Raw genomic sequence first — 26,966 nt, 5'->3', positions numbered from 1 at the left:
CACCTCCACAAACAACCATATTTAAATTGACCTGCTCTGTCCCTTGGGGCTCAGGCCATTTGAGGAGTGTGGAGGAGACTTGGCATAAGCATGTGCAAATGCTCAGTAGGGTTCGTGAGTTTATCCATTGAGTTACTGAGCCGCGGAGACCAGGAATGTCACAGTTTTGATTTCTGCTCTATGCTGAGTTGACTCATTTCAGCCAAGCTTACACTAAAGGGCACTTACAGCAAGGCCTCCACACCCCTAGGTTTGTGAGGGTGTCTGCTTCTGATGGATATTTATTGAACCCTGCTGGAAGTATGATTTTTGTGGACATCAGTCAAGGTCAGGGTCAGTGTCCAGCTCAGTTAGACTAATAACCTGCCAACACGCTGAGGGCTTGCATACCAATATTGGCCACCTCCATGATGTTCTGCGGGACACCCCCTTCGCACGGAACAGTATCCTTTACAGGGTTCAATTCCTTGAGACGATCGGAGGGGGAGAAAATGATTGGGAAGGAAAAATGTGAAACCCAATGATCTTGTGAATGTATCTGCTGATATTCGGGTAGAAGCAAAACAGCTGTCGAAGGCTGTACAGGGCCTTGGTGAGACCGCACCTTGAGTATTGTGTGCAGTTTTGGTCGCCTTACATGAGGAAGGACGTTCTTGCCATGGAAGGAGTGCAGCGAAGATTCACCAGGCTGATACCTGGGATGGCAGGAATGACCTATGAGGAGAGATTGTGTCGATTGGGCTTATACTCACTGGAGTTTCGGAGATTGAGAGGGGATCTCATCGAAACCTACAAAATTCTGTCAGGCCTGGACAGACTAGATGCAGGAAGGATGTTTATGATGGCCGGGGAGTCCAGAACCAGGGGTCATAGTCTAAGGATAAGGGGTAAGCCATTTAGGACTGAAATGAGGAGGAATTTCTTCACCCAGAGAGTGGTGAACCTGTGGAATTCTCTGCCACAGAGGGCGGTGGAGGCCAGTTCATTAAATATATTCAAAAAAGTGTTGGATATATTTCTTAAGGCTAAAGGGATCAAGGGATATGGGGAGAAGGCAGGGACAGGGTACTGAATTTGGATGATCAGCCATGATCTCATTGAATGGCGGAGCAGGCTCGAAGGGCCGAATAGCCTACTCCTGCTCCTATCTTCTATGTTTCTATTTCACCCCCACCCACCCCATACAATGATGTTGGATTAGAACTTTATAAGTGAAGCGGTAGAGCTCTATAGCCCATAGAAACACCCCTGAGACTTAGAGTGGGGGGGATGGTGTTGAGGGTGGAGAATCCAGTCCAGGATGCCTGATGTACAAAACAGTTGCCAACAACCTGCTCTAATCCCCTTGAGCACCAGTGCAGTCCATGCACATGGAGCTTTGCCAACATACTCAATTACATCTGTAAAACAGCCCTGCATGAAACGCTACGTGCAGATAATGTTAACTGTCCGAACCTGAGCTGTAAATGTATGTTTGCAACATTTTCTTTGTTAAAACATCAAACCGGGACAAGACGTGTTGCTGAGGCGTATAATTAAGAGAATGGAGAGAAAAGTGAAATGCTATCTAAGTATTTCATATTGAAATATAGCATTTTAAATCGCTATGCCTGATGTGCCAGAGCCTAGATACGCAGAAGTGTCACTGCCCAAACCATTTGAAAATCTCCTGCCCTATGAACAATTAATAACCAAATGGGAAAAAAACTTGTCATGCATCAGTATTCCTGTTCAAAGCTATTGCATAACAAGGTTACTCAGCATTTCATCGTCCCTCATGATGTGCAGGATATTTAAATTTGGTGAATTTCTCATGAGTTGAATGAGTCGGTTTTAAGTGCAATGTAACTTTTTTTTTAAATGCGTGAAAATTCGAATGCTGATTGTGTGTATTTTCTCCCCAAAATGTTTTTATGAAGTGGTTTATTGGTTTTCCCTGAGGGACCTTTGAACTTGGAACGCAAGCCAGAAGATATATCTGACCTGTTTAGACCATTTCGCACATTACTGCGAAAAATAAGGTAGGATTAACAAAAGCCTTTACTTGCCTTGTGTTTCAGTTCTCGACAGTAACGCGTTGTTGCTCTGAATTTAATCTGAATCATCTACGAAAAAAAAGTGTGAAGACTAATCTTCTAGTTTACATTTTGTCCCTTTTACATATACCAGTCCATGATCAAAAGAGCAGTTCACCAATCCCTCGGCGCATCTCAAACCAGTGGCCAGTGTTATCAGAATGCAATAGAAACATAGAAGATAGGAGCAGGAGTGGGCCATTCGGCCCTTCGAGCCTGCTCCGCCATTCAACGAGATCATGGCTGATCATCCAAACCCTAGCACCTGGTCCCTACACCGACAGCCATCCCGCCCAAGCCCTATCCCAGTAACCCCGTAACCCCACGTATTTAATCCCCCCTAACACTAAGGGCCAATTTTTATCATGGCCAATCAACCTAACCCGCACATCTTTGGACTGTGGGAGGAAACCGGAGCACCTGGAGGAAACCCACGCAAACTCCCCTTTCTTAACCTGCATCCTGCTTCACCAGGCTGATGATTTTTAATTACTTAACCGGTCGACCTGCTGTGATTAATTTCTGTACAACATTGTTGTTTTTTCCTTGGTTCCAAGGATATTGTAGTGTAGATTTTACTTGTGTAATAGGCAGCTCTCCAAGTCGGTCTTCAGTGGTAGTTGAACAGATTTAAAATGAGGCTTTCCCAATGTGCAAGATTGTAGTGGTGATTGACCAGTATGGTTGAACATCTCATTTTGTTGGCAATAATGGATTGTAAACTTCATAGCATCAAAGTAGATCTTGCGTGTATTCTGGTTAATTTCCCTCTTTCCCCCCCTGTTTTTCCACCAATTTTCTCCCTTCTGCTGCTGCCTCCTCTTGTAGCTGTCAACTCATTGCTGCCACATGGTTCTACAGGTGTCAGATGCTCAGTGTTGCCCTGGCTAATTATGCATTTCTTTATGCGAGTGTGAACAGTCTGTTTGACTGCAGCAACTATCACAGCCGATCTTGGCCTTGCCTGAAACCTGCACGGTTCTAGCTGGGGTCACTGGATGGCTTTCAGGAAGGGGGTGAGAACCCGAGAGTACTGAGTTTATAACGCTCCTACTCCTTCCATTGAGTGGGATCAGCTAGCCCAGCACATACCGGGATCTAACCTGCGACCTCCCTGCGCTTTATGGACTGCCTACTTATTGGCTTAATCAGCTGTGCCATCTGCGACATCTGACTAGTTTAATATAGAAACCGTCAAGTTAGATGCTCTACAAAAGGGCACACTGCGTTCTTCAAAGTAAATTATTTCCGCATGAGCATTTCAGAGCTGTAGTGTATAAACATGTGTAGGCTTTACCAGCCAACCTCCATTCCTGTACATTGGATAGCTTTGAACTACCCTTCCAGGAGCAATTTAAACTTGTATTTTCATTATATGATTTGTCCTCTAGACCTGCTTCCATGCTGTCAGTCAAAATGCACTTTTCATGTCACCTTGTTAAAATGCTTTCTTCTCATCCTGAGTTCCATCTCCATTAACCTTCCATTTCCCAATTTAATGTAGATTTTGACAGATGACCCTGTCAGTTTTGCAACTATTCCCAAGCAGTAGGTTATTTTAAATGAGCGCTGTCAAATCTGGTACATGTTTTTTGCTAGTCTTGATTCTTGTTAGTTTTGCATGTCTTGGCACCCGAGGGCTGATTTATAGAAAGGCACGTTCCCAGCGGGCAGCCTCACTCTCTGGGAGCGCACATCTGGAAATCTCGAGTATGTTTAGTGGGCAGAAAATTGTGGGGAGGCCACCTCCATTTTCCTGATGTGCTTTGCCAGTAGCGTACATTTGTAACTTTGGCACTCTTTTTGTCATGCTCAAGCCATCTCAAGATAAATTGGACTGCACTTAGTCTCGATGTATGGACCAAGAAAAGCCTAATTCGCTACAGTATTTTTCATATCCTCAAATATTTTATCCATATTAGCTTCTGTGTCCCCTTATTCTGTTTTTTTTTTTCTTCGATGGTGTCGATCTCTTTACATGTTTTGTGGTGCATGCTGTTAAAAAGTTTGTTAATGGTTTATGTTTTTGCACTGTTACTTTACCAAGTAATTTCCTTGGTATATGTCAAAATATGCAACGCCATCTACTTTGCCCCTCCTCATACCTCTTCATTTAGTACTAGAAGACGAACATCTGTGGTGAAATTTGTCTGCTGATGCTTACTGCCATATGAATCAAAATATCACCATCCCAAAACCTAGAATCTTCCTGTTAAGTTTCTTCTTTTCAAACCTAACATTGAATTCGATCATGTTATGATCACTGTTAGATAAATGTTCCCTTACTGCTAGATTATTAACTAAATTAAATGATTAACTAAGTCTGCTGCATGACTCATTAATAAATCTAGTATGGCCTGCCCTCTTGTTGCTTCTAGAACATATTGCTCCAGAAAACGCTAATAAATTCAGGACCTGTCCTCTGCCTTGATGCTGTCTTTCTCGCACTCTTTAATTTAACACATTTCTCACTTGTCGGTCCTGTTGTAACTGCGTCAGTTATTTTAGTATTCCCTTCATTCGGAGTATCTATATCACTGTTTGTGACCTGACCTCTGCTCTTATCCCTTTTCTTTTATCTTTAAACTATAATTTTTACTATTGTTTCTGACTGAGCCCTCTTTCCTCCCCCATTTATTAGTTGAAAGTCCTTTTTACCACCCTGCAAGTCTTGCTTTGTACTGCGCAGCTTCACCTTGCCATCTCTGTCCCTGCCTTCAAAACCTCCTTTTCAACCACACTTTGCCCTTTTCTGGTTCCCCACTCGGTGTCCAGTTGTTCGCCACTGCCCTATGATTTCTTCGTAGTAATGAACCCTGCAGAAATATCAGCAGTTGTATTCTCAGAAATGAGTGCAATCCCTTCCAGCTTGACGGCATGGTTATTGAGAGGAACATACTGATCTTGCATCAGGACTGATCCCTTGGGTCATTAAAACTGTGCTGCTTTGGAAACGTACAGCACAAATTAAATATACTTGCAAGTGGTAGATGTTTGTTCTGTAGTTGCTTCTCAATCAAGAAATTGGTATAGTGGGTGAGTTAATTTATATACTCCTCACTGTATAATGGCTTAATACCATTCCTTTATTACCCACTGGGTGGTATACAAGCAACATAGGAAAGAACAGCTTCCCTCCATGTCACATTAGCTTCCTCCCTCCTTATCCCAGACTAGCAGGAGCCCAGTGCTCTAGTTTTGTACTTGCTGGACACTTCTGATGCATTGAATCCTTTGATGTGTTTCTTTTCATTAGAATCATAAAACTGTACAGCACAGAAGGAGGCCATTCGGCCCATCGAGCCTGTGCCGGCTCTTTCGACGAGCAATCCAGTTAATCCCACTCCCCCGCTCTTTCCCCATCTCTCTGCAATTTTTCCTCCTTCAAATATTTATCCAATTCCCCTTTGAAGGCTACTATTGAATCTGTATCCATCACCCCATCGGGCAGTGCATTCGAAATCCTAAAAAATTTTCCTCATGTCGCCTCTGGTTCTTTTGCCAATCACCTTTAAATCTGTGTTCTCTCGTTATCGACCCTTCAGCCATTGGAAACTGATACTTCTGTGAGAAAACTAGTTCTGGAATTTCAGCTTGCTCTGCTTTTTATCAGACGTTGCGGCAGTACTTGTACTATGTCAGAAGAATTATTGTCACAGGCTACGGCACGGTGGCATAGTGGTTAGCACTGTTGCCTCACAGCGCCAGGGACCCGGGTTCGAATCCGGCCTCGGGCGACTGTCTGTGTGGAGTTTGCACATTCTCCCCGTGTTTGCGTGGGTTTCCTCCGGGTGCTCCGGTTTCCTCCCACAGTCCAAAGATGTGCGGGTTAGGTTGATTGGCTATGATAAATTGACCCTTAGTGTTAGGGGGATTAAATACGTGGGGTTACGGGGATAGGGTGGGATATGTGTTGGTGTAGGGGTTACGGGGATCGGGTGGGATATGTGTCGGTGCAGGCTTGATGGGCCGAAATGGCCTCTATCTGCACTGTGGGGTTTCTGTGATTCTGTGATATGCTCTTATACTAGGTTAGTTGCATCATGTTTACACTTCAAGTGCTCGAATGAAACAGGAAAATCGCATCCACAGCGGTTGCAATTGCTGAATCCATGGTGATCTAGTAGTGCAGTTACAGCGGCAGCTGCAAAGTAGCATTTACAGGGGACAAATATCTTCACAACCTAATGGTACTGCCGTGTGTAGCTACTTCCCAATGCAGATCTGACCTTTTAGGCATTGAAACATGTACCACTGAATGTGTACATAATATATGATGCTATGGATATATTCCTGTGCACGCTCAGTGCTATCTGGCCTCAGACGAGGCAACATCTCTCACTGACACATAGGGAATATAATCTGATGGGCACAACTGAGGTGACACAATCAGTGAGCTTCATTTGCGTCACTAGGAAAGTATAACAAGGACATTAAGTGTTCAACCTCTAGGATTTAATTTTTCCCACCGTTAACAAAGTTTTATAGCAAAACTGGTGAATTATTCACATGTACATAATTTTGTGTAATGCCATCTCACTCTTCCTTCTTGTTCTCCCCCACCTCCCTAATTAGGGACCTGTTACAGACCTTGACAGAAGATGAGCTACACACACTTGAACGTAACCTCTGCATATCCCAGGATGGTGAATTTACAGCCGATCCCGAGGTACCCTCTGCCATTCCGCCGTCTGTAGCTCCTGATGAACTTGTCCAAGATAAACTGTGCGTAAAAGCTGAGAATACAGAGGCTGAACTTGCATGTTCCATGCAGTACGACGAGGAGGAGCTGGAGCAGCTTAACTTAATGGTTCACAGGGTAGGGGATGAAATGTCCTGTCTGCTCTCTCCGCCAAGTGTGTGCCAGTCACCAGCTCACAAGACTGTGCCGAAACACAACTCTAACCCAGGGGCCTCTGCTAATGTATCATACCTAGAGCTTTCTGGCATGAGGCATGGAGCTGAAGAGGAGGAACGAGTGTTTTTCATGGATGATTTGGATGGAGCAGGTGAGGCCTTAGCTGGAATGGACGCACCAAGAGAAACACTTACTCGGGCTGATAATTCTTGTCCACCTCATCAGGAAGGCAAGTTGCCTCTTCAACAAGAGGACGCAAGCATGGCGAGGGATCGTTGCAATGAGGAAAACGTAGAAGCGCAAGAGGTACGGCACAGACCAAGCAATAATGATTCACGACCTCTGCAAGGGCAAGCCAACCAAAAGGAAAATAACACGGCAGAAATGTATTGTAACTGTTTGGATGCAACTGAATCCAATTCTTATCTCAATGGTTGGAATGCAGGCACTGATGATGTACAACCCAGTGAAACTGCAGAAAAAATAGCACATAGGACTGGTGGAATGAAAATTTCTGCAACTGTTATCTTTAACCCCAAATCTCAGTGTGTGTCTTGCTCCTCTGAAGTCGAGAGTGTAATTAATTGCGATTCTGTCTGCTGTCAGGTTTCTTCAGACGAGTTCCCAAAGCAATGCACCACTGACGTGAAAAATGGAGTAAATCATTGTGTGCACTGCGCTATCACTCAGGACGGTAGAGTTGACAACAGATCTGCACCAGTGGATGTCCATTCATTGAAGGAGCCTGCAGAGGTTGGTGACTCTAGTTCATGTAAAGGAGAGGGTCAGCGACATAAACTTAAATGTGCATCAGCTTCACAGGAGAGGATAGAAAGCGAGAGCCTGGGTGGATCATGGACAGAAAGGGCCATCAGCATACGGGAGCACAAAACCTCAAAATGCAAGTGCCTGGCACAATCCTCAGGAAAACAGACCGAGGAAGGAGGGCAACAGACAGAAACGGACGCATGTTGCCAGCAGGAAAAGAGGAGGCAGCCAATTGGCGGGAAGGAAAGTAAAGAAGAGCCACATGTTAAAAGCCTCGTGGTAAATGATGAATCGGAGGAAGATGGGGAGGTACAGGCTGTTTCTGACCTGTTGGAGGGCCGCAGAACTGAGCAGAGGTAACTGCACTTTCTGCTTCAAACTGCTCCAACTATAGTTTGGATTTTTTTGTTGGGAGGAGTAAGGAGTTTGTCCATGGATTGTTAATGTGCTTTGGATGAATATTTGTAGTGCACAGCAATTGTATTTGTCATTATGGAACACAATCAATCCAGGTCTCGCCATATCGGCAGTGTGCCCATGGAACGTTTATAACCCTGAACAACACATTTCCTATTTGTGTTTCGTTTAAATTAAATGTATATTGATTTTCTACATTATTTTTAGAGAGTTAAGTGGACAGCGTTATGGAATATAATTGACTTTGGATTTAACCTGTATTGGATCAAAAGTCCTTGTACAGGATCCAAAGTTCTTGTTCAGCACGCTGCTTATCCTACTTGGGTGTGGTTTATTTATAGGTTGTTATATTTGATGTTGATCATACTTTCTTTGTCATGATTGAGGATTAATATTTAGCATATGATGCAGCAGATGGAGTGCACAGGGATCCAATTCAAGGTTGCAAACGATGAAACCAAATGCCAGTTTATGATTTTACAACAGGTTGCCTCACAGTAATTAGCATTGAAAAGCAATTCTGTCAGTAGCCTTTAACTGTTTTTGTACAGCAAACTATGAATATCCTCCAACTGTTGAAAGAGCGCTTTTATATACCCATGCTTCTTAAAGGTGAATAGTTAACTTGCAGTCTTTTTTTTATACTGGATTTCTAGCACAACACATTTGAGTTTTTTCCTGCTGCCATTCAAATATTCTCATTTTGTTTGTGCATGAGGTAACTGAATAGTGAAACGGAGGTGGAGGAAGAAATATACAGAGAAATTAGTAAAAAAAAAAAAAAATAAGAATAATCATGGGGCATTTCAACTACCCCAATATTAATTGGACAGAAGAGGTAGATAAAGGGGATAAGGGAATGGAGTTCCTACAATGTCTACAGGAATCCTTTCTAACCCAATATGTGAAAAGCCCAACAAGGGAGGATTTGCTATTGGATGGGGAATGAGCCAGAGCAGATAAGAGAAGTAAAAGTAGGGGAACGTATAGGCAATAGTGACCATAATATGCTTTAAGATGATAAAGAAGGACGTAAGTATGACAAAAACCAGGTTAATAGAGTGGAGAAAAGCTGATTTTGAGGGGCTGAGAATAGAATTTGGGAAGATAAAATGGGCAACAATATTGGCAAACAATGATGTAGAACGACAATGGGAAACATTTAAAACGGTGTTCAACAGAGTGCAGGAAAAATATATTCTGCTAAAAGGAAAGAACAAACTAAACACTAATGAGACTCCATGGATGAATAAAGACATGAGGGAACAATTGAGCATAAGGAAAGAGGCATACATTAAGTACATAGACAGCAGAGGCGTGCATGATGAGAGAGAATATGAAGGGATTAGGAGAGAAGGCAAAGAGTAACTATGAAATTAAATTATCCAGGAACATGAAAACAAAATAGTAAAATATTTTACAGGCACATCAGTAAAAAAAGGAAGGTTGGGGTGGCAATAGGGACATTAAGGGATAGACAGGACAATACCACAGGTAACGATAGGAAGATGGCAGAAATATTAAATCATTATTTCGCTTTGGGTGATAGAACAGGTGGAAATGACATTGGATGATGAGATGAGTAACGAGGTAAGTGCATTTAAAACAACATAAAGGGGATATATTAAATAAACTAATCAAACTCAAAGAGGATAAAACCCCGGGTCTGGATGGATTGCATCCACGCATTTTAAAAGAATCTAGGGAGGAGATAGCCGAGGCATTACTACACATTTAATAATTCATTAGAAAAAGGTGTAGTGCCAGAGGACTGGCGGACAGCTAACGTAATACCTATATTTAAGAGAGATAGAACATGTCGAGGGAATTATAGACCAGTCAGCTTAACATTGGTGGTAGGAAAAATAATGGAATCCCTACTAAAGAAGAGGATAGAAGAGCATCTAGAAACAAAAAGTATAATAATGAATAGTCAGCATGGATTTCAAAAGGGGAAAATCTTGCTTGACCAACCTTTATTAAATTTTTTGAAGAGGTAACAGAGAGATTTGATAATGGTAATGCAATAGATGTAATTTATCTAGATTTTCAAAAGGCTTTCGATAAGGTACCCCATAATAGACTAATGAAGGTCAGGGAATGCGGATTCGGGACGAGTAGCAGAATGGATTGCTGGCTGGCTTCACAACAGAAAGCAGGGAGTCGGAGTAAAGGGCAGCTATTCACAGTGGCAGAAGGTGGGTAGTGGTGTTCCACAATGTTCAGTGCTGGGATCACTGCTGTTCACAATTTACATTAACAATTTAGACTTTGGAATCAAAAACACTATTTCTAAATTTGCGGATGACACCAAATTGGGGGGGATAGTCAATACTGAGGAGGACTGCAACAAATTACAGAAGGACATTAATAAACTTGCAGAATGAGCAAATGAAGTTCAACACAGATAAATGTGAGGTATTACATTTTGGTAGGAAGTATAGGGAGGTCACTTATTACTTGGAGGGTGCGAGTCTGGGTGGGGTAGAGGAACAAAGGGATTTCAGAGTACAAATCTCAAAGTTGCGACACAGGTTAGCAAGGCCATAAAAAAAGCAAACCAGGCACTCTGGTTTATTTCTAGAGGATAGAATTGAAAAGTAGGGAAGTTATGTTAAACCTGTATCGAACCTTGGTTAGACTACGGAGTACTGCGTACAGTCCTGGTCGCCATATTATCAAAAGGATATAGAGGCACTGGAGAGGGTGCAGAGAAGATTTACAAGGATGATACCAGAAATGTGAGGGTGTACATCTCAGGAAAGGATGAACAGGCTGGGTCTATTTTCTCTTGAAAAAAGAAGGCTGAGGGGTGACCTAATAGAGGTCTTTAAAATTATGAAAGGTTTTGATAGAGTGGATACAGAGAGAATGTTTCCACTTGTGGGGAAGAGCATAACTAGAGGCCTTCAATATAAGATGGTCACCAAGAAATCCAATAGGGAATTCAGAAGAAACTTCTTTACCCAGAGAGTGGTGAGAATGTGGAACTCGCTGCCACAGGGAGTGGTTGAAGCGAATAGTACAGATGCTTTTAAGGGGAGGCTGGACAAACATACGAGGGGGAAGGGAATAGAGGGTTACGCTGATGGATTTAGATGAGGAAAGACGGGAAGAGGCTCGAGCGGAGCATAAACGCCGGCATGGACTGGTTGGGCCAAATGGCCTCTTTCTGTGCCGTATATCTGATGTAATCCTTTGTACTGTAATGGCTGGCTTCAGAGAAAGATTGATCAAGGCCTGGGAGTAGGTTAGGTAGTGACGGTGTGTGCCACAGGGAAACCCAAGCAACGCAAAGGGGGGAGGGAGGGGGATGATAAATAAATGTACACAAATCGAACTTCAAGTATTCCCCCAACCTCGAATGCATGTAATTGAATTGGGCTTAATCCCTATTAGAATTTCCATTGATGATGTGATTATTTTTCCTTGATTGATTCTACAGGGTGGTGCACTTGAGCAACACAGGAAGAGACATCTTTTTCTGCCTTTGTCCAAGATGTGTTTATTAAACCTCTCCTTCACCTTCCATCTTTTGCCCTCCTTTCCCAGCACCTTTTAATGTAAGCCGAGATGCAAGATGAAAGAAAAAAAAGACTTGCATTGATGTAGTGCTTTTCATGAGCTCGGCATGTCCCAAAGCGCTTTACAGCCAATTAAGTACTTTTGAAGTGTAGCCACTGTTGTAAAGTAGGAAACGTGGCAGCAAATGTTCGCACAGCAAGGTCCCATAAACAGCAGTGTGATCTGTATTTTAATGATGGTTGAGGGATACATATTGACCAGGACACTGGGGAAAGCTCCCCTGCTCTAATTCGAATAGTGCCATGGGATCTTTTACGTCCTCTGAGGGGGCAGATGACTGCCTCGGTTTAATGTCTCATCTGAAAGATGGCACCTCCAACAGTGCAGCCTAGATTATGTGCTCAAGTCTCTGCAGTGGGACTTGAACCCACAACCTTCCGACTCATAGGAAAAGTGCTACCCACTGAGCCACGGCTAACACCCAAGATGAAATTAAAACTGGTTCTCTCATACCCTGTTTATACTTGCAAATTTTGTGCAAGAACGCAAAAGGCATTCCAGCACGTACGCAGCAGTGTAAATTTCATATCCAGGTTTTATGCTGGCATGGGATTGCACATTAAAGCAATGCTTTCTGGCAGCATGAAGCGAGAGACCATCTAACCTGTAAACTGTCCTGGGTAGATCCTCACATTAGTTTCTACATGTCCACCGTCAACTCATGTAGTTTGTCCATCACTCTCGGATGTCAAGATTTCACAGGCATTGTTCGATGCCATATACCTTTCTTTTGGTAACAAGAATGAGTGTGTTCGCTTCGTACTGCTAAAGGAAAATCAGCCAAGAAAAACCCTCTGCAGTATTTAGTACACAAAATGAACCTATTCAGGAAACTTCAGGTTTTGTATGCATTGTACTGTAAATTCACACTGCCACTGATGTCACACTCAGGGTACACCGATGTAACACTAGTGCAGAACCAGAAGCTACAACGTATGCGCTTAGACTAGTTTTGCACTGACACAGGTGTTCATGGGAGACTCCAATTCTAACAGATTTATACATGGTGTACGAGGACTTGAGTGGGGTGAGATAGCCTTGTGTGCTTGTTATGGTTAATCCATCCTGTTGTACCAAGTAATGGAAAAGAAGACACCCTCGTCTACTGACCAGATCAGAAAATTGTATGTTAAGCTCATTGTGCATAATCAGATGTTTCATTATCTAGCAGCATGGGCTTGCCAAATTAAAATGGTAACTTTCTTGACGTGAAGGTGCAGTGGGCCAAGTCAAATTCGAAGTCGGCATTTGCAGACCTGCTAAATGTAAAGAAAATTAATTTTTAAAATTGGAGGGTAACTGCGATCAGCATTTCAGAAGGATGGGAATTGTGGACCAGTCTAGGCATGTGAATTTATACAAGAGTTATTTAGTGTTCCCTGCAGCAGTAAGCAATTAAATTGTGCATATCAAAGTGCTGCTGGCAGTACAGAAACCTTGCATTTTGGGTTCAAAATATGTAATCGGGCAATTAGGTTTTTGGGTATAATTTTAGAATGTCTAATCACGTTTTCACATCCACGCTTTGAAGTAAAGGACTTCAAAGGAAAATACAGCTGCGGTTTTATGCGAGCAAGGAGTAAATGGATAACTCTTATCTCCATGTGGTTTTCCTGAATATTGAGCATTTAAACCAAGAGCAACTGGTGAGTGACTACGTCTGATTTTAAACTCCATGATGCCACATTTTAAACTGCGTGTTCATTATCAAATGGCCACTTGCCCCTCCAAGCCAACTGCACATTTCTTTGTCCATTTATTGATAGTTCATTATCCTAATTTAATTCTGTTCAGTGTCTGTCGTCGTACGCATGTAGGTGGCAGCCTGATGGTACAATAAGTGTGATCTAATGCAATGTTCCACATAGCAGTGTAACATAAACATGGCCCTTAACTTCACGTAGGGCAATTCCCTAACCTGAGCTTGACTGAGGATATCTTTACACTTCCTTGTACTCTGGGGTCTCTGGTAAACAACCTACATGTGCTGCTGTAGACCTGGCCTCCATTTAATTGCACATGCATGAGTGAGCTGACACATTTGATGTTTCCACTTGTGGGGGAGTCCAAAATAGGGGCCATAAATATAAGATGGTCACTAATAAATCCAACAGAGAATTTCTTTGCCCAGAGAGTGATTAGAATGTGGAACTTGCTACCACATGGAGTAGTTGAGGCGAATAACATAGATGCCTTTAAGGGGAAGCTCGATAAACACACGAGGGAGAAAGGAATAGAAGATTTGTACAGTAGCAAAATACTGCGGATGCTGGAAATCAGAAATAACAACAGAAAATGCTGGAAGCACTCAGCAGGCCAGGCAGCATCCGTGGAGAGAGAAACAGAGTTAAAGTTTCAGGTCTGTGACTCTTCATCAAAACTGGAAAAGGTTAGCATATATTAAGCAGGTGCAGAGACAGGGAAAAGAGGGGAGGAAGGAATTGAAGGAACAGTATGTGCTAGGGTAGGAGGCAGGAGTGGTTAAATGTTGCAAATGGGGATGGCAGAATCATCAACAGCTGCCTGAAAAATGGGGGCAGGGGTTATGATCTGAAATTGTTGAACTCGATGTTGAGTCCAGAAGGCTGTAAAGTGTCTAATCGAAAGATGAGTTGCTGTTCCTCGAGCTTACATTGAGCTTCATTGGATCAGTGCAAGAGGCCGAGGACAGAGGTCAGAGTGGGAGTGGAGCGGAGAATTAAAGTGTCAGGCAACCGGAAGCTCGGGGTCACGCTTACGGACTGAACGGAGGTGTTCCGCAAAGCGGTCGCCCAATCTGCGTTTGGTCTCCAGATAGGGTTAGATGAAGTAGCATGGGAGGAGCTTCGTATGGAGCATAAACACGAGCGTAGACCAGTTGGGCTGAAAAGCTTGTTTCTGTGCTCTGTAATTCCATGTAATTTTGAAGACTGAGCTGGAGTAAAGTATTGATGTGATATTCATAACATCTGACACCATGAAGTCAGCCTGCAAGAGACAAGAACACAAGGGAAGGAGCAAAGAGAGAAAATAAGCAGGATTTGCCCTAAATTTTCTGCATGCAACATCTTGGCTACAGAAATAAAGCTATCAATTACTATTCCCTTCGTCTTTTTACTATTGAAAGCTAATGGTTTTATTAAAGTGAATCTTTGTCAAAGGAGGGAAGAATAGACAAAAAGCATTTGCTCGTGGGAAAATGACCCACGGATTTCATCAGGCCCCTGCAGATTTTTACCAGAATTCAACTGCAGGTTGCCACTTAGTGTAGTTTGTCTGCAGTAGCTGATTGATGAGCAGGTTAGAGATTTAATGGAATAAAGCTAGAAAATTCAGAGAAACTGGTGCATTGTGAAGATTGCTTTCACAAGTGTGAGTGCGAGACCCATTATTTGACTAATTTATCGAGAACAAAACATAGGTTGCAACGTGACTCAACTCGTGTCATAAGCTGAGAGTGAAACTCAATTAAAAGCTCTTGAAACCGTTTGTCTAATAGCCTATGATCTCTCCCATAAATGTTCTTTGCAGTTGGTTATTGGAGTCCAGTGTTGTTATTAAAGTTGGCGTATCGACTTTCTTCTTTTTGGCCACGGTTTTGTCAATAAGGAAGCACTGAGTCACTAACCAGTGGACATAAATTTAAGATCATCGTCAAATAATGAAGGCTTAGGAGAACGTTATGCACCGAGGGTTGTAAGGACATGCAATTCCTATGAGAAACTAGTGGATGCAGAATCCATAATAGCTTTCAAAAAGTGAAGTGGATAAATTTATGATTTTTTAAAAGCTGCAGAAAAAGGGCACCGGAATTGAACTAAACGGATGGGGCATGAGTGCAGCTGAATGGCTACCTCCTGTTCTATAAAATTCTATTTGTTTGAATATTAATTGTACTTTCTAGCTATTAATGTTCAAAAATGTAATGCGTAACAAGTTTAAAGGTAAAACACGAATCACACCGAGCATTGAATTTTATTAAATACAGCTTTACTGCAAGACCTGAACATGTTATCTAGACTGAATACTTTTTAAAGAGGTGGGGGAAGTATTGCTGCATTATTTGTGGTCAAGTACTTTTTATTCAAAGAAGAATGGGGAGCTTTCCCAGTGTCCTGTCCCACATTCCTCCCTCATCAATATCATTCATCTCTTTGTGCGCAAAATGTTTAACCAAAGTAAATAAGGCGAAACTGTTTCCACTGGTGGGTGGGTCAGTAACCAGAAGTCACATGATTTAAGGTAATGGGCAAAAAAGCCAGGGGAGAGAGGTTTTTTTTTTATGACCTGGAATGCACTGCCTGAAAAGGTGGTGGAAGCAGATTCAATCGTAACTTTCAAAAGGGAATGGATATATACTTTAAAAAGGAAAAAAATTGCAGAGCTATGGAGGAGGAGCAGGGGTGTGGAACTAATTAGATCGCTCTTTCAAAGAGCAATCACAGGCATGATGGGCCGAATGGTCTCCTGTGCTGCAAGATTATATGATTTAAGTAGCTAGTGTACTTCAAGGTAATTTGTACGTGAACTGCTTTGAGATGGGATGAGGCACTATATATTTGTGCAACTTTTTCTTTCATTCTGTCATCTCTCATTTTTTCCTTCTCTTCACTTTCTTTACTTCATGAGAAAATTTCTTGTGTGGTCTATATTTGCAATGCTAACTCGAGCAGTTAATGGCGCCAATTATAAATGAACTCCTACCTTCTGAAGTCTGGGAAAGTTTTTCTCCCCTCTGTAGGTACCCGTTTCTTACTGGAATTGCTTCCTATAACACAGGCTCTTTTTTTTAAAGAGCTGGCCGAAGCATTTGATGTGTGCCGCAGGTTGTTACACTGTTATTAATTATGTTCTGTCATCAGCAGATGAGGTTGTCCATGTTTACATTAGAACAGTTTCTTTCATCCGAAACTGTCACATGTATAAAGCATCCAAGGAAATGGTAGAAACAAATTGGAATGGACCCTAGGGGAAATAGATTGGTAATGGATTAATCCACGGTAGGCTCCAAATTGTACACAAATTTTCTCCCTTCTATGTGGCATTTCCCAAAATAAATTTGAAGTCAAGTATTTTTTTATTATTCCACTAATAGCAGTCACGTCTACTCCAGACACTTGTGGCTGTTGGGAATAACAACAGAAAATGCTGAAAAACCTCAGCAGGCCAGGGCAGCATCCATGGAGAGAGAAACAGAGTTAACGTTTCAGGTCGAAGGCCCTTCGTCAGAACTGGTCTGTTGGGTGCTTCCTGCTTTCAGGCTTTGCGCACAGTGGTGTCTGAACATAGCAGCTGAGACTGTAATAGAGCTCTGAGTGTCATCTGTGTCGACACTGAGCCAAGCACCAACTGCAAATAATAACATTTTATTATTTGAGTATATATTTGCCCTACCGCCAAGTAGTTCTATACTTATCAAAGTTCAGCATCTGTTTTGGGGAATATATTGTCTCGGGTAGCTATTCAAGCACATTATCTGAGAGAAAAGGTAATAGATCGAAGGGTTGATGAAAGGGAGGTCATGCCTTATATATTTATTGTAGTTCTTATTGCAGTAACTAAGTTGGTAAGCGGTAATATACTTGGTGATATATTTTTGACTTTTGGAACACACTTGATAAAATCCCCCATGAGAGGACTTGCTGCTAAAGTGAAGCTCGGGGATCAATAAGGAGATTGTAAATTAGCTGATGAATTGTCCACAGAGGGCACTTATCAATAATAGTTCTAATTAGATAGTGCAATCAGTGTTCCCCAGATCAGTTCCTGCATCTCTGCTGCTCTTAATAATGTCAATGAGTGTACTTCAAGTGGCCGCCTTCGCACTGATTATTGGCTTGTGCTGGTGCAGTAGTTTCTGTACTGGATTGGAAACCTCGAGGTTGAGGGTTCAATTCCTTCCAATGCAAATCTGGTAATTTGTGGGCTTGCACCAGAAAGCTGCCTGCTGGCCATAAAAACCCAACTGACTGACCAGTGCCCTTCAGAGTAACTAGCCTGCCACTTCAACCTGTTCTGGCCTGCACACATTTGTCCCACGCTATGTTTGACTGCAAGTTCTCTGAAGTGACCACTTAGTTGTAAATAAAAAAGAATTGCGAACCACCTTTTCAGGGCATGGTTAAGAAATGCAGCCTTTCCAGTGCTGCCCACAAAGACTTTTTTTAATTTCCCCAGGCAGTCCAATTGCTGAGTAATGTCCGAGTCGGTTGGATGGTAGCTACCTGACCGAGACACTGGCAGACATAGTCTGCTACCAAATCATTCAGAAAAAGCTGATATTAGATTTCTCCAAACTGATTTGCTATGAATAAGAATGAAAGAAAGATTTATATTTTTCTCGTGACCTCGAGACGCCCAAAGCGCTTTACAGTACTTTTTGAACTGTCGTCACTGTTGTAATGTAGGAAACACGGCAGCCGATTTGCGCACAGCAAGCGCCCAGAAACAGCAATGTGATAATGACCAGATAATCTGATTTTTATTCACGTTGTTTGAGGGGTAAATATTGGCCAGGACACCGGGGAGAACGCCCCTGCACTACTACAAAATTGTGCCATGGGCTCTTTCATGCCCACCTGAGAGCGCAGACGGGGGCCTCAGTTTAACGTCTCATCCTGACAGTGCCGCACTCCTTCAGGACTGCACTGGCCTTTATGTGCTCGCGTCTCTGGAGTGGGACTTGAACTGACAACCTTCTGATTCAAAGGCGAGGGTGCGACCAACTGAGCCATGGCTGACACCCATTATTGACATCTGATGTTCTGGTACAGCTGACCATCTGTGCATACTGGGGTTAAAAATTCAGCACTTCACAATTCTCCAACCAGTTGGGCTGACCTGTTGTGTAACTGGCATAGTCTCGGCTTGCTCTGAGCCCAATGTGAGCACAGCATAACTTTGCAATAGATAGTTGCATGGGGTACAGGACACTCTGAGCAGACATGTAATCGGGCAGATGATTGGCAGCTGTAATTTAATGCTGTACAGTTGGTGCTAAATAGGAAATGGTGTAAATTTAATAAGCTGGGTCAGGAGCAAGATTTAGGTTTAACTGCACCATTTTTTATGTCAGCTGAGTGACTGTCAGAAACCCATCTGTCTGACTCACGCCATGCTTAAATGTCTCCAAATCAAGCTACTGAGAAATATACAAGTAGTATTTGTTTGCATGATATGGAGTGTACACTTCCTCCAAGCAGTGACACGCCCCGCTTATCTAAATCCAGAGTGTAGATGCAGGTTGGCGGGACTCTCCAAGCACGCATTGAGTTTAACGAGTGAAACGGCACTGCCTGCCACACACAGCACTGGTTGTATCTTGTTGCTTATCCAGCTAGGATCACCCGCACTGTTGGAGCACTGGCTTGCGTGGTTACTTGGTGTATAGTAGAAATACTCCCAGCCCCAGGTCCTTTCATAGTGTTAGGCTGACTAATAAACCATAACAGTGCCCTGGAGTACTGCAGAGCTGCCTGGCACAGGACTCCCGATTGCTGACTCGTTTAAGGATTAATTGGTTCCAAACTTCCATCTTGGAGCCAGTTTGACTTTGGAAATTCCCAATAACCCTTCCTCCCACCCCTCTTACTGAGGTGTGATAGCCCCTACCTGGACATTAGACAAATGACAAAAGCAGGTTTGAACCTTTATCAGCCAGACAACAGGTACCAGAAACAATTTGGAGTGGCGTTGTGTCAAATGTGCACTTCAAAACTGGAAAACAGTCTGGGGCAGCAGTGGGATGGTATAGGGTAATGGACTGCACTATAGAGTGGTGAAGTGTAGAGCTGAACCCACCTTCCACTGATCTCTATCTCTAGATAGCCCCTGATCTCATACAACTTTAGATGGGTGGAGGAGCTTCCCTCCAGGGGACAAGGGAGAATGGCACCTTTGGGGTCAGTCTTGCACGCCACTCGACAATCAATTGAAGAGCAGCACTGGAGGAGTCTTCCCATTCACGAGCATGACCTAGAGAGCTGAGAAAAAAGGTGGAAAATGTAATGTGATTCAAATTAAAATTAGAGGGTATCTTACCTTTTTGGTTCTTTGACATGCCTTAATTTTCTTGTAGCAAATATATAACACAGCATTTCATCCCTTGCATTTTCTCAAACTTGACTCTCCATATGGTTAGTGTCACTTTCAAATTTTGAAAAAATCTTGCGGCACAGCAGAGGTTGTCCACCATTTTACAATGTCCTTAAATGTACTCGATCTCTGAAATGTCCACTCCCTTTCCCAGCCCAGACTTACTATCACAAGTACTGAATTTGTATGTTAATTGGTGGTTAATTATATGGTGGCTGCAACTTTAGATTTAGTAGATATTCAAGTTACTCTGCGATGAGGGAAATCAGCAACTGTTGTGACTCATCTGGTAAGTTTGTGAGCCAGTGGAAGCATTGGAGTGATTCTTACAAATAACTATTTTATACAGTAATCAAACCACTATAGAGGCAGTTAACCGAGTTTCCTTTTTCCTTCTGGGCAGGATAACCCTTGACTGTAACTGCTGATGGATAATTTATTATTGGAGTGACAAAAAAATCTCAGCCTGTGTGTATTCAAGCCCTTGTGCTTTAAAGGGCTATTAAACTTTTATTGTGGATTATATAGTCTGTAAAAGTAAATGCTTAACCTGCGCAAAACCTTATTGCAGTAATTGCATTCTTGTAAAATGTGCACAATTGAATTCAGTCAATATTTACAGTTTAAAATATGTTTATGTGGGGATCTCTGCAAATGATGGTGGGAATTCATGGCCAAGAAAATAATTCTGTTCAGATAACTAGTCCAGGTTACTGTTCATTTTCAAAAAGCTGTTTCCATCCCACTTCCTCACCACCACTCCTAACACGGAGGATGAGCAACTAGTTGCCAGACCTCTACCAATTCCGCTGTGTAACCAGCTGCCAGTAGGTGCATTGGAGCAGCATGGGATTAGATTGGAACAAATACAAAATACTGCGGAAGCTGGGAATCTGAAATAAAAACAGAAAATGCTGGAAACACTCAGCAGGTCGGGCAGCATATGTGGAGAGAGAAACCGTTAACATTTCAGGTCAATGGCCTTTCATCAGAATTGGAAAATGTTAGAGATGCAACAGATTTTAAACAAGTGCAGAGCCAGGGAAAGCTGGGAGGAAAAGAAAGAACAAAAGGGAAGGTCTGTGATGGAGTGGAAGGCAGGAGTGATTAACTGACAAAAGGGATGATGGTGCAAGGCAAAAGGGGGTGGTCATGGGACAAGTAAAGAAACAAAAGATGGGTCAGGAGGAACGATAAATGGCAACAGCAAAACCAGTACCTGCTGTCCGAAAACAATGGGAGTAGTGGTTATGCTCTGAAATTGTTAAACTCCATGTTGAGTCCAGATGGTTGTCAAGTGCCTAGTCAAATGATGAGGTGCTGTTCCTCAAGCTTCATTGGAACAGTGTAGGAGGCCGAGGATGCAGAGGTGGGAGTGGGGCGGAGAACTAAAATAGCAAGTGACCGGAAGCTCAGGGTCAATATTGCGGACTTAGATTGGACCCTTGTCCCTGTTGAAGTTGAGAACTCGCCATGTTAGCCCAGTTCCTGTTGCTGAACTGCACTTGATCACGCTTTATAGTTCTGAGTTAATACGAACAGCTGTTCTAATTCCAAGTGGAATTAGGTCTCAATATTCATCATTCTATTGGCATGGAGCGTCTGTATTTTCAGAGAATCATAGAATGATACAGCACAGAAGGAGGCCATTTTTTCCCCTTCAAGTATTTATTCAATTCCCTTTTGAAAGTTACTATTGAATCTGCTTCTTCCATCCTTTCAGGTATTGACTCCAGAGCATAACAACTCGCTGCGTTTTAAAAAATACTCATCTTCCCGCTTTTTCTTTTGCCAGTTATCTTACTTTGCCATACCCTACCCAAAATCTGCCTTTCTTGCTCTAAAATTGACCAGATCACAGTGATGTGCTCTGAATTTCTGATGTTAAAAGAACTAAAATATCTGGGTTACAGATGCATTCTCGGGGCTCTCCCAGTGAGTCATTTCAGTCAGTAAGTAAGTGGGCAAGAACATGGCAAATGGAAGATAATGTGGAGAAATGTGAAGTTATCCACTTTGGTAGGAAAAATAGAAAAGCAGAGTATTTTTATAAATGGTGAGAGATTGGGAAATGTTTGTGTTCAGAAGGACCTGGGTGTCCTTGTACATGAATCACTGAAAGTTAACATGCAGGTACAGCAAGCAATTAGGAAGAGCAAATGGTATGTTGGCTTTTATTACAAGAGAGGATTTGAGTACAAGAGTAAAGACGCCTTGCTGCAATTATGTAGGGCCCTGGTGAGATTGGAGTATTGTGTACAGTTTTGGTCTCCTTGCCCAAGGAAGGATATACTTGCCATAGAGGGAGTGCAACGAAGGTTCACCAGACTGATTCCTGGGATGGGGGGATTGTCCTATGAGGAGACATCGAGTAGACTAGGCCTATATCCTCTGGTGTTTAGAAGAATGAGAGGTGATCTCATTGAAACATACAACATTCTTACAGGGTAGATGCAAGGAGGATGTTTCCCCTGGCTGGGGAGTCGAGAACCAGGGATCACAGTCTCAGAATAAGGGGTCGGCCATTTAGGACCGAGATGAAGAGAAATTTCTTCACTCAGAGGGTGGTGAATCTTTGGAATTCTCTACCCCAGAGGGCTGTGGAGGTTCAGTCGTTGAATATATTCAAGGCAGAGATCGATAGATTTTTGGATATTAAGGGAATCGAGGGATATGGGTTAGTGCAGGAAAGTGGAGTTGAGGTAGATCATCAGCCATAATCTTATTGAATGGCGCAGCAGGCTTGAGGGGTCAAATGGCCTACTCCTGCTCTTGTTTCTTATGTTCATGTGTTCAGTTGGAAGAGATGGGGAATTGACAGAGGATGGTGAATTATATTGCTTTGTATAGACAAATAACAGTGTAAAAGTTAAGTGTCTTTATAGATAATACTTGTTCCACGTGATCTCTTGGACTGGTTTCGTTTGCCTGAAGGGGTCGGAGAGGAATTTTCCAGAGTATTTTTTCCCTTATTGGCCTTTAACATGTCCTATATTTATCAACTCAAACCTTAGGATTGCTAAAGAACATGATATCCAGACAAAGGTTCTATTCTATAATTCTAGGTTTCTTCAGTTGGTTTCACATGCAAGTGCAGACAGCCGAACGTGTTGCTGCGGACAGCTGAAGGAAACGCTAACTCACTGAAGCAACCTGTTGTTCTGCAGGAAAAATCCAAAAACCTTTTGTTCTGTTTACATGGCTTCCACTTTCCGAACCAGTTGAATGGTTTTCTCTCCTTCATGCACACTGGAAGAGAGTGTTTTGCACTGTTTCTTTCCACTGCAGCAGATTTGACTTTCATCAGTTAGTAAAACTGTCCACTCTTTGCAAGCTCATGCGTTCACCTTCTTGCGATTTGAGATAGTATTCTTTATTGTGCTGAGATTTTTGTTTCATTTGTTATTTGCAGTTGCATGTGTTTTTTTTTTGGTTTAGGTCTTGCTGTGGCTGTAAAATGTTGCTTTCTAAGTTTACTTTCCTTGTGTTTTCATTAATGTGGTTCCAGTTCTCAAGATCCCATCCAAGATTCCCCCATCAGCTCCATATCCAGCAGTGACTGTGAGAGTGTTTCTGTCACAACCTGTAGTCTTTCCAGCACATATACTCCGAGGTAATGAGACTTCAGAAAAAAAAGTACCTGCAGCTGTGAGTAAGGTGAACTGTGTGTGTGTTCTAGTCTTAATTAGGTGCTACTGAAAAAATCTTCAGTATGGCTGGGCTCCCACGGCGATGCATGCACTCCTGTGATTAGGAACCCTTTTTGACTCAGTTATTTTTCTGCATGTGTTTGCATCTATAAAGGCAAGTAATTGACACCAAGCAGCTGTTAGAAAAATACTACCCGAGGTCATTAATCAAACTTTGGGCTGCTTTTTATTGCTTTTGCTACCAGTTGGCACAAGATAACTGCGTGCTAATATTATGTTGAGTTGTGTAATTTGTATGCCACATTGTTATTCCTGCCCTCTCTTTCCTTTTGTGCTGAGCAGTGCCAAAGAGGAACTTTTTTTGGCATCTTAAGCCTGAAAATAGCAAAGCTACCCCAGATGGAGTCTAGCTAATGGGATTAATCTGTACCTCTTCCATACACTTCAATAGTGAGAGCGGGGCGAGGGAATAGAGGAGGAACGTTTCCTAATTTATTTAAATAATATTGTTGAACTTCTGAGTTACTCTTTGGCACTGGCCTGTAAGATTGCTTACTCTCCTGGAATTAATTCTGCATTAACTATATCTACAGAGGAGTTTCCTCGCACTTGATGTTTTCAGTCAAACTCCTGAGATGAGAAGACTTTTTTTAAATGAACGTTAGTTTTATAAGCTTTGTCTAGCCTAGGATTTTGAATCCCTCTACTTAATCTACAGAGAAAGTGGGCTGGTCCTCTCTAAATTGTTTTGTTTCTTAAACTCGTTCAGGGATTGTTCTGTTCAAACTGAAGAAATAACGGCAAGTGAAAATTGGGTTCGCACAGGCTGCGCTGGCAAGACTGAACCCAGTTGTGGGTTGAAGCCTGGTTCTCAATGGTTAAGGGTGTACAGCATATAACTACACACAATTAATTTCAAATTGGCACCAAACTTACCACTCTTGGTCATACAAGCCACATGTATGTGACAATCCACTGCTTTACTGAGCAACCAGTCTGGTACCTAGCTTTCAGATATTTCCCTGTTGGTGTAAGTCAATACTGAGCTGAGCTCTTTAGAGGAGCATTTTATGCATGAAACTGTTGAACTGTTTCTGCATGAGGGATTGGGGAAATACCATTTATGGATTTTAGTTTTACTCTTCGGGATTTAGAAAATGTAATTTTTATTTTTACTGTGAGCTCGACACCAACTAAGGCCATTCATCAAAACTCTGGGCTACTTTTTGTTTTTGTCGCTCCTATTTCTTGTTGGCAGTAGATAGCAAAGCATTCATGTTATGTCAAGCCCTGTAAACTACATGGTCCGTAAGTGACTTGACGCATTCTTTTCCTTCATACCTTTTTATACATTTTTGTACTAATCAGTGCCAAAATTTTGGACCATGTTTCCATATTTGGTGTTCAGTGTAAATATTGAGTACTCCCAATTTTGATGTAGCACAGATATAGGGAAATGTTGCTACTTCTCCACCCCAATAAAGTGACTTAACTAGTTCCTCATGAGCACATCAGTGTGAATTTTTTCAATAACCCACACCAGCCATCCTTATGGAAATGATGTTTATGGGCAGCATTAGGCTAGCTGTGCCAGTCACCTTTTAGGAATTTGATATAGCTCAGGGTTCTGAGGTAATGTAAGGGCTCTGCCCAAAATGAGTTGAGCCAATTTTAGCCTGGTTCCCAATGGTTAAAGGTGTACAGCATATTACTACCTATAATTCCTTTCAAATTGGCACCAAAATCACCACTCTCGGTCATACAGGTCATAAGGATGGCTAGTGTTGGAAACGGGAAAAATTCGCACACATGCACAACAGGGTTGGAATTAAATAACATTGGGGCACAGCAGAGGAAGCTTTACCCTGCATCTGATTGTGGTATACCTGACCTGAGAGCACGTGATGCTGAGAGTGCTTAACTGGCTGTTCCATCACTCGCCTGGTCTCAAAAATTGATGTAGCGATTTGACCTGCAGTTCCTGGCTTAGTTCCTCCTTTTTCTCCCTGCTTTTCAGTCAGAATTGCCAGTTGGTCCTTGGCGCACAGCTTCCAGAAACTCATTCACGCTATTAACTTTGGTGTGCAATAGTACCTTGATACTGAATACAATCAGTTTTGCTTCACCCTACACAAACTTGAGCTCTGAAGAAGAATTGATACCACTGTGAACTGCTAAATCATTTGTGTGAACTGCTGTCACTATTGCGAGCTGGTAGAAAGGAGCAGCAAACTTGACAGACCATTAAGAAGTCGGGAAATGACTCGACACCTGCTCTTGGGGCGAGGCACTACCTGCCAGTTAATCTATGAAACATTATTATGACCGAGTCCTTGGTTGTAATTGGATTTCTTCCCTTTGGAGCATAAGCAAAAAAAAAAGGGCAGAATAGGAAGTAGTCTTTAAAATCTGTAGCTTATCTGGGATTGACAAATGTTGGAAGTTTTCAAATGATGGTCATTTTTTGGGTTCAGTGAAGAACTTAAGACACAAGATTGGGTCATCCACAGGAAAGATGTCCACTGTTTCCTATTTATCAATCGTTTTTAAGAATTCAAAAAAAGTTACATCAAGGGGCGTTGGTGCTGAGGAACGTGTATTTCTTGGCACCCAATGTCAGAGTTGAACAGTCCCAGGTAAAGTTCATTCTACTGTGCTCCAATTGTGTGTCAATCCCAGCCTCAGCCCATTCTCCACTAAATCAGCACAAATTTCCTCACTTTCCATGTCAGGTGAACTTTCTCCTGCTTTCTTTCAACTGTATTATTTGTTCTCTGGATGTGGGCAACACTGGCAAGGCCAAATTAAATTGTCCACCTCTGGGGAAAACTCGCCACTGGCTTGTGTCATACCGAGCAGAAAGGAAGATGGTTGTGGTTGTTGGAGACCAATCATCTCAGCCCCAGGGCATCGCTGCAGGAGTTCCTCAGGGCAGTGTCCTCGGCCCAACCATCTTCAGCTGCTTCATCAATGACCTTCCCTCCGTCATAATTTCAGAAGTGGGGATGCTTGCTGATGATTGCACACTATTTGGTTCCATTCGCAACTCCTCAGATAATGAAGCAGTCCATGCCCGCATGCAACAAGACCGGGACGACATTCAGGCTTGGGCTAATAAGTGGCAAGTAACATTCGTGCCACATAATTGCCAAGCAATGACAGTCTCCAACATGAGAGAGTCTAACCACCGCCCCTTGACATTCAACGGCATTACCATTGCCGAATTCCACCACCATCAACATCCTGGGGGGGTCACCATTGACCAGAAACTTAATTGGACCGCCACACACATGCTGCAGGAGCAGGTCAGAGGCTGGGTATTCTGTGGTGAGTGTCTCACCACCTGACTCACCAAAGCCTTTCTACCATCTTCAAGGCACAAGTCAGGAGTGTGATGGAATACTCTCCACTTGCCTGGATGAGTGCAGCTCCAACAGCATTCAAGAAGCTCAACACCATCCAGGACAAAGCAGCCCACTTGATTGGCATCCCATCCACCACCTTAAAGATTCAATGCCACCATCATCGGCGCACCGTGGC

At 42.6% G+C, this 26,966-nt stretch overlaps 1 protein-coding gene across 2 annotated transcripts in view; it reads left to right on the top strand.

The window, feature by feature from the left end:
• Positions 1–26,966, top strand: part of zfyve28 (zinc finger, FYVE domain containing 28) — a 243,262-nt gene that overhangs the window by 176,068 nt on the left and 40,228 nt on the right. The window contains exons 7-9 of one of the 2 annotated variants that reach the window (XM_085972573.1): positions 1,920–2,021; positions 6,651–8,057; positions 23,285–23,389. In XM_085972573.1, the coding sequence (XP_085828699.1) occupies positions 1,920–2,021; positions 6,651–8,057; positions 23,285–23,389 (1,614 nt within the window). The remainder of the gene's footprint in view (positions 1–1,919; positions 2,022–6,650; positions 8,058–23,284; positions 23,390–26,966) is intronic. The other variant, XM_085972658.1, reaches the window with a different exon arrangement.

Source organism: Somniosus microcephalus, chromosome 1 (genome assembly GCF_052327205.1).
Source record: "Somniosus microcephalus isolate GS21.2 chromosome 1, FLI_Smic_1.0, whole genome shotgun sequence".
Classification (NCBI taxonomy): Eukaryota; Metazoa; Chordata; class Chondrichthyes; order Squaliformes; family Somniosidae; genus Somniosus; species Somniosus microcephalus.
The sequence above is the reverse complement of the archived record's forward strand: the minus strand, read 5'-3'. Positions and strand labels throughout refer to the sequence as shown.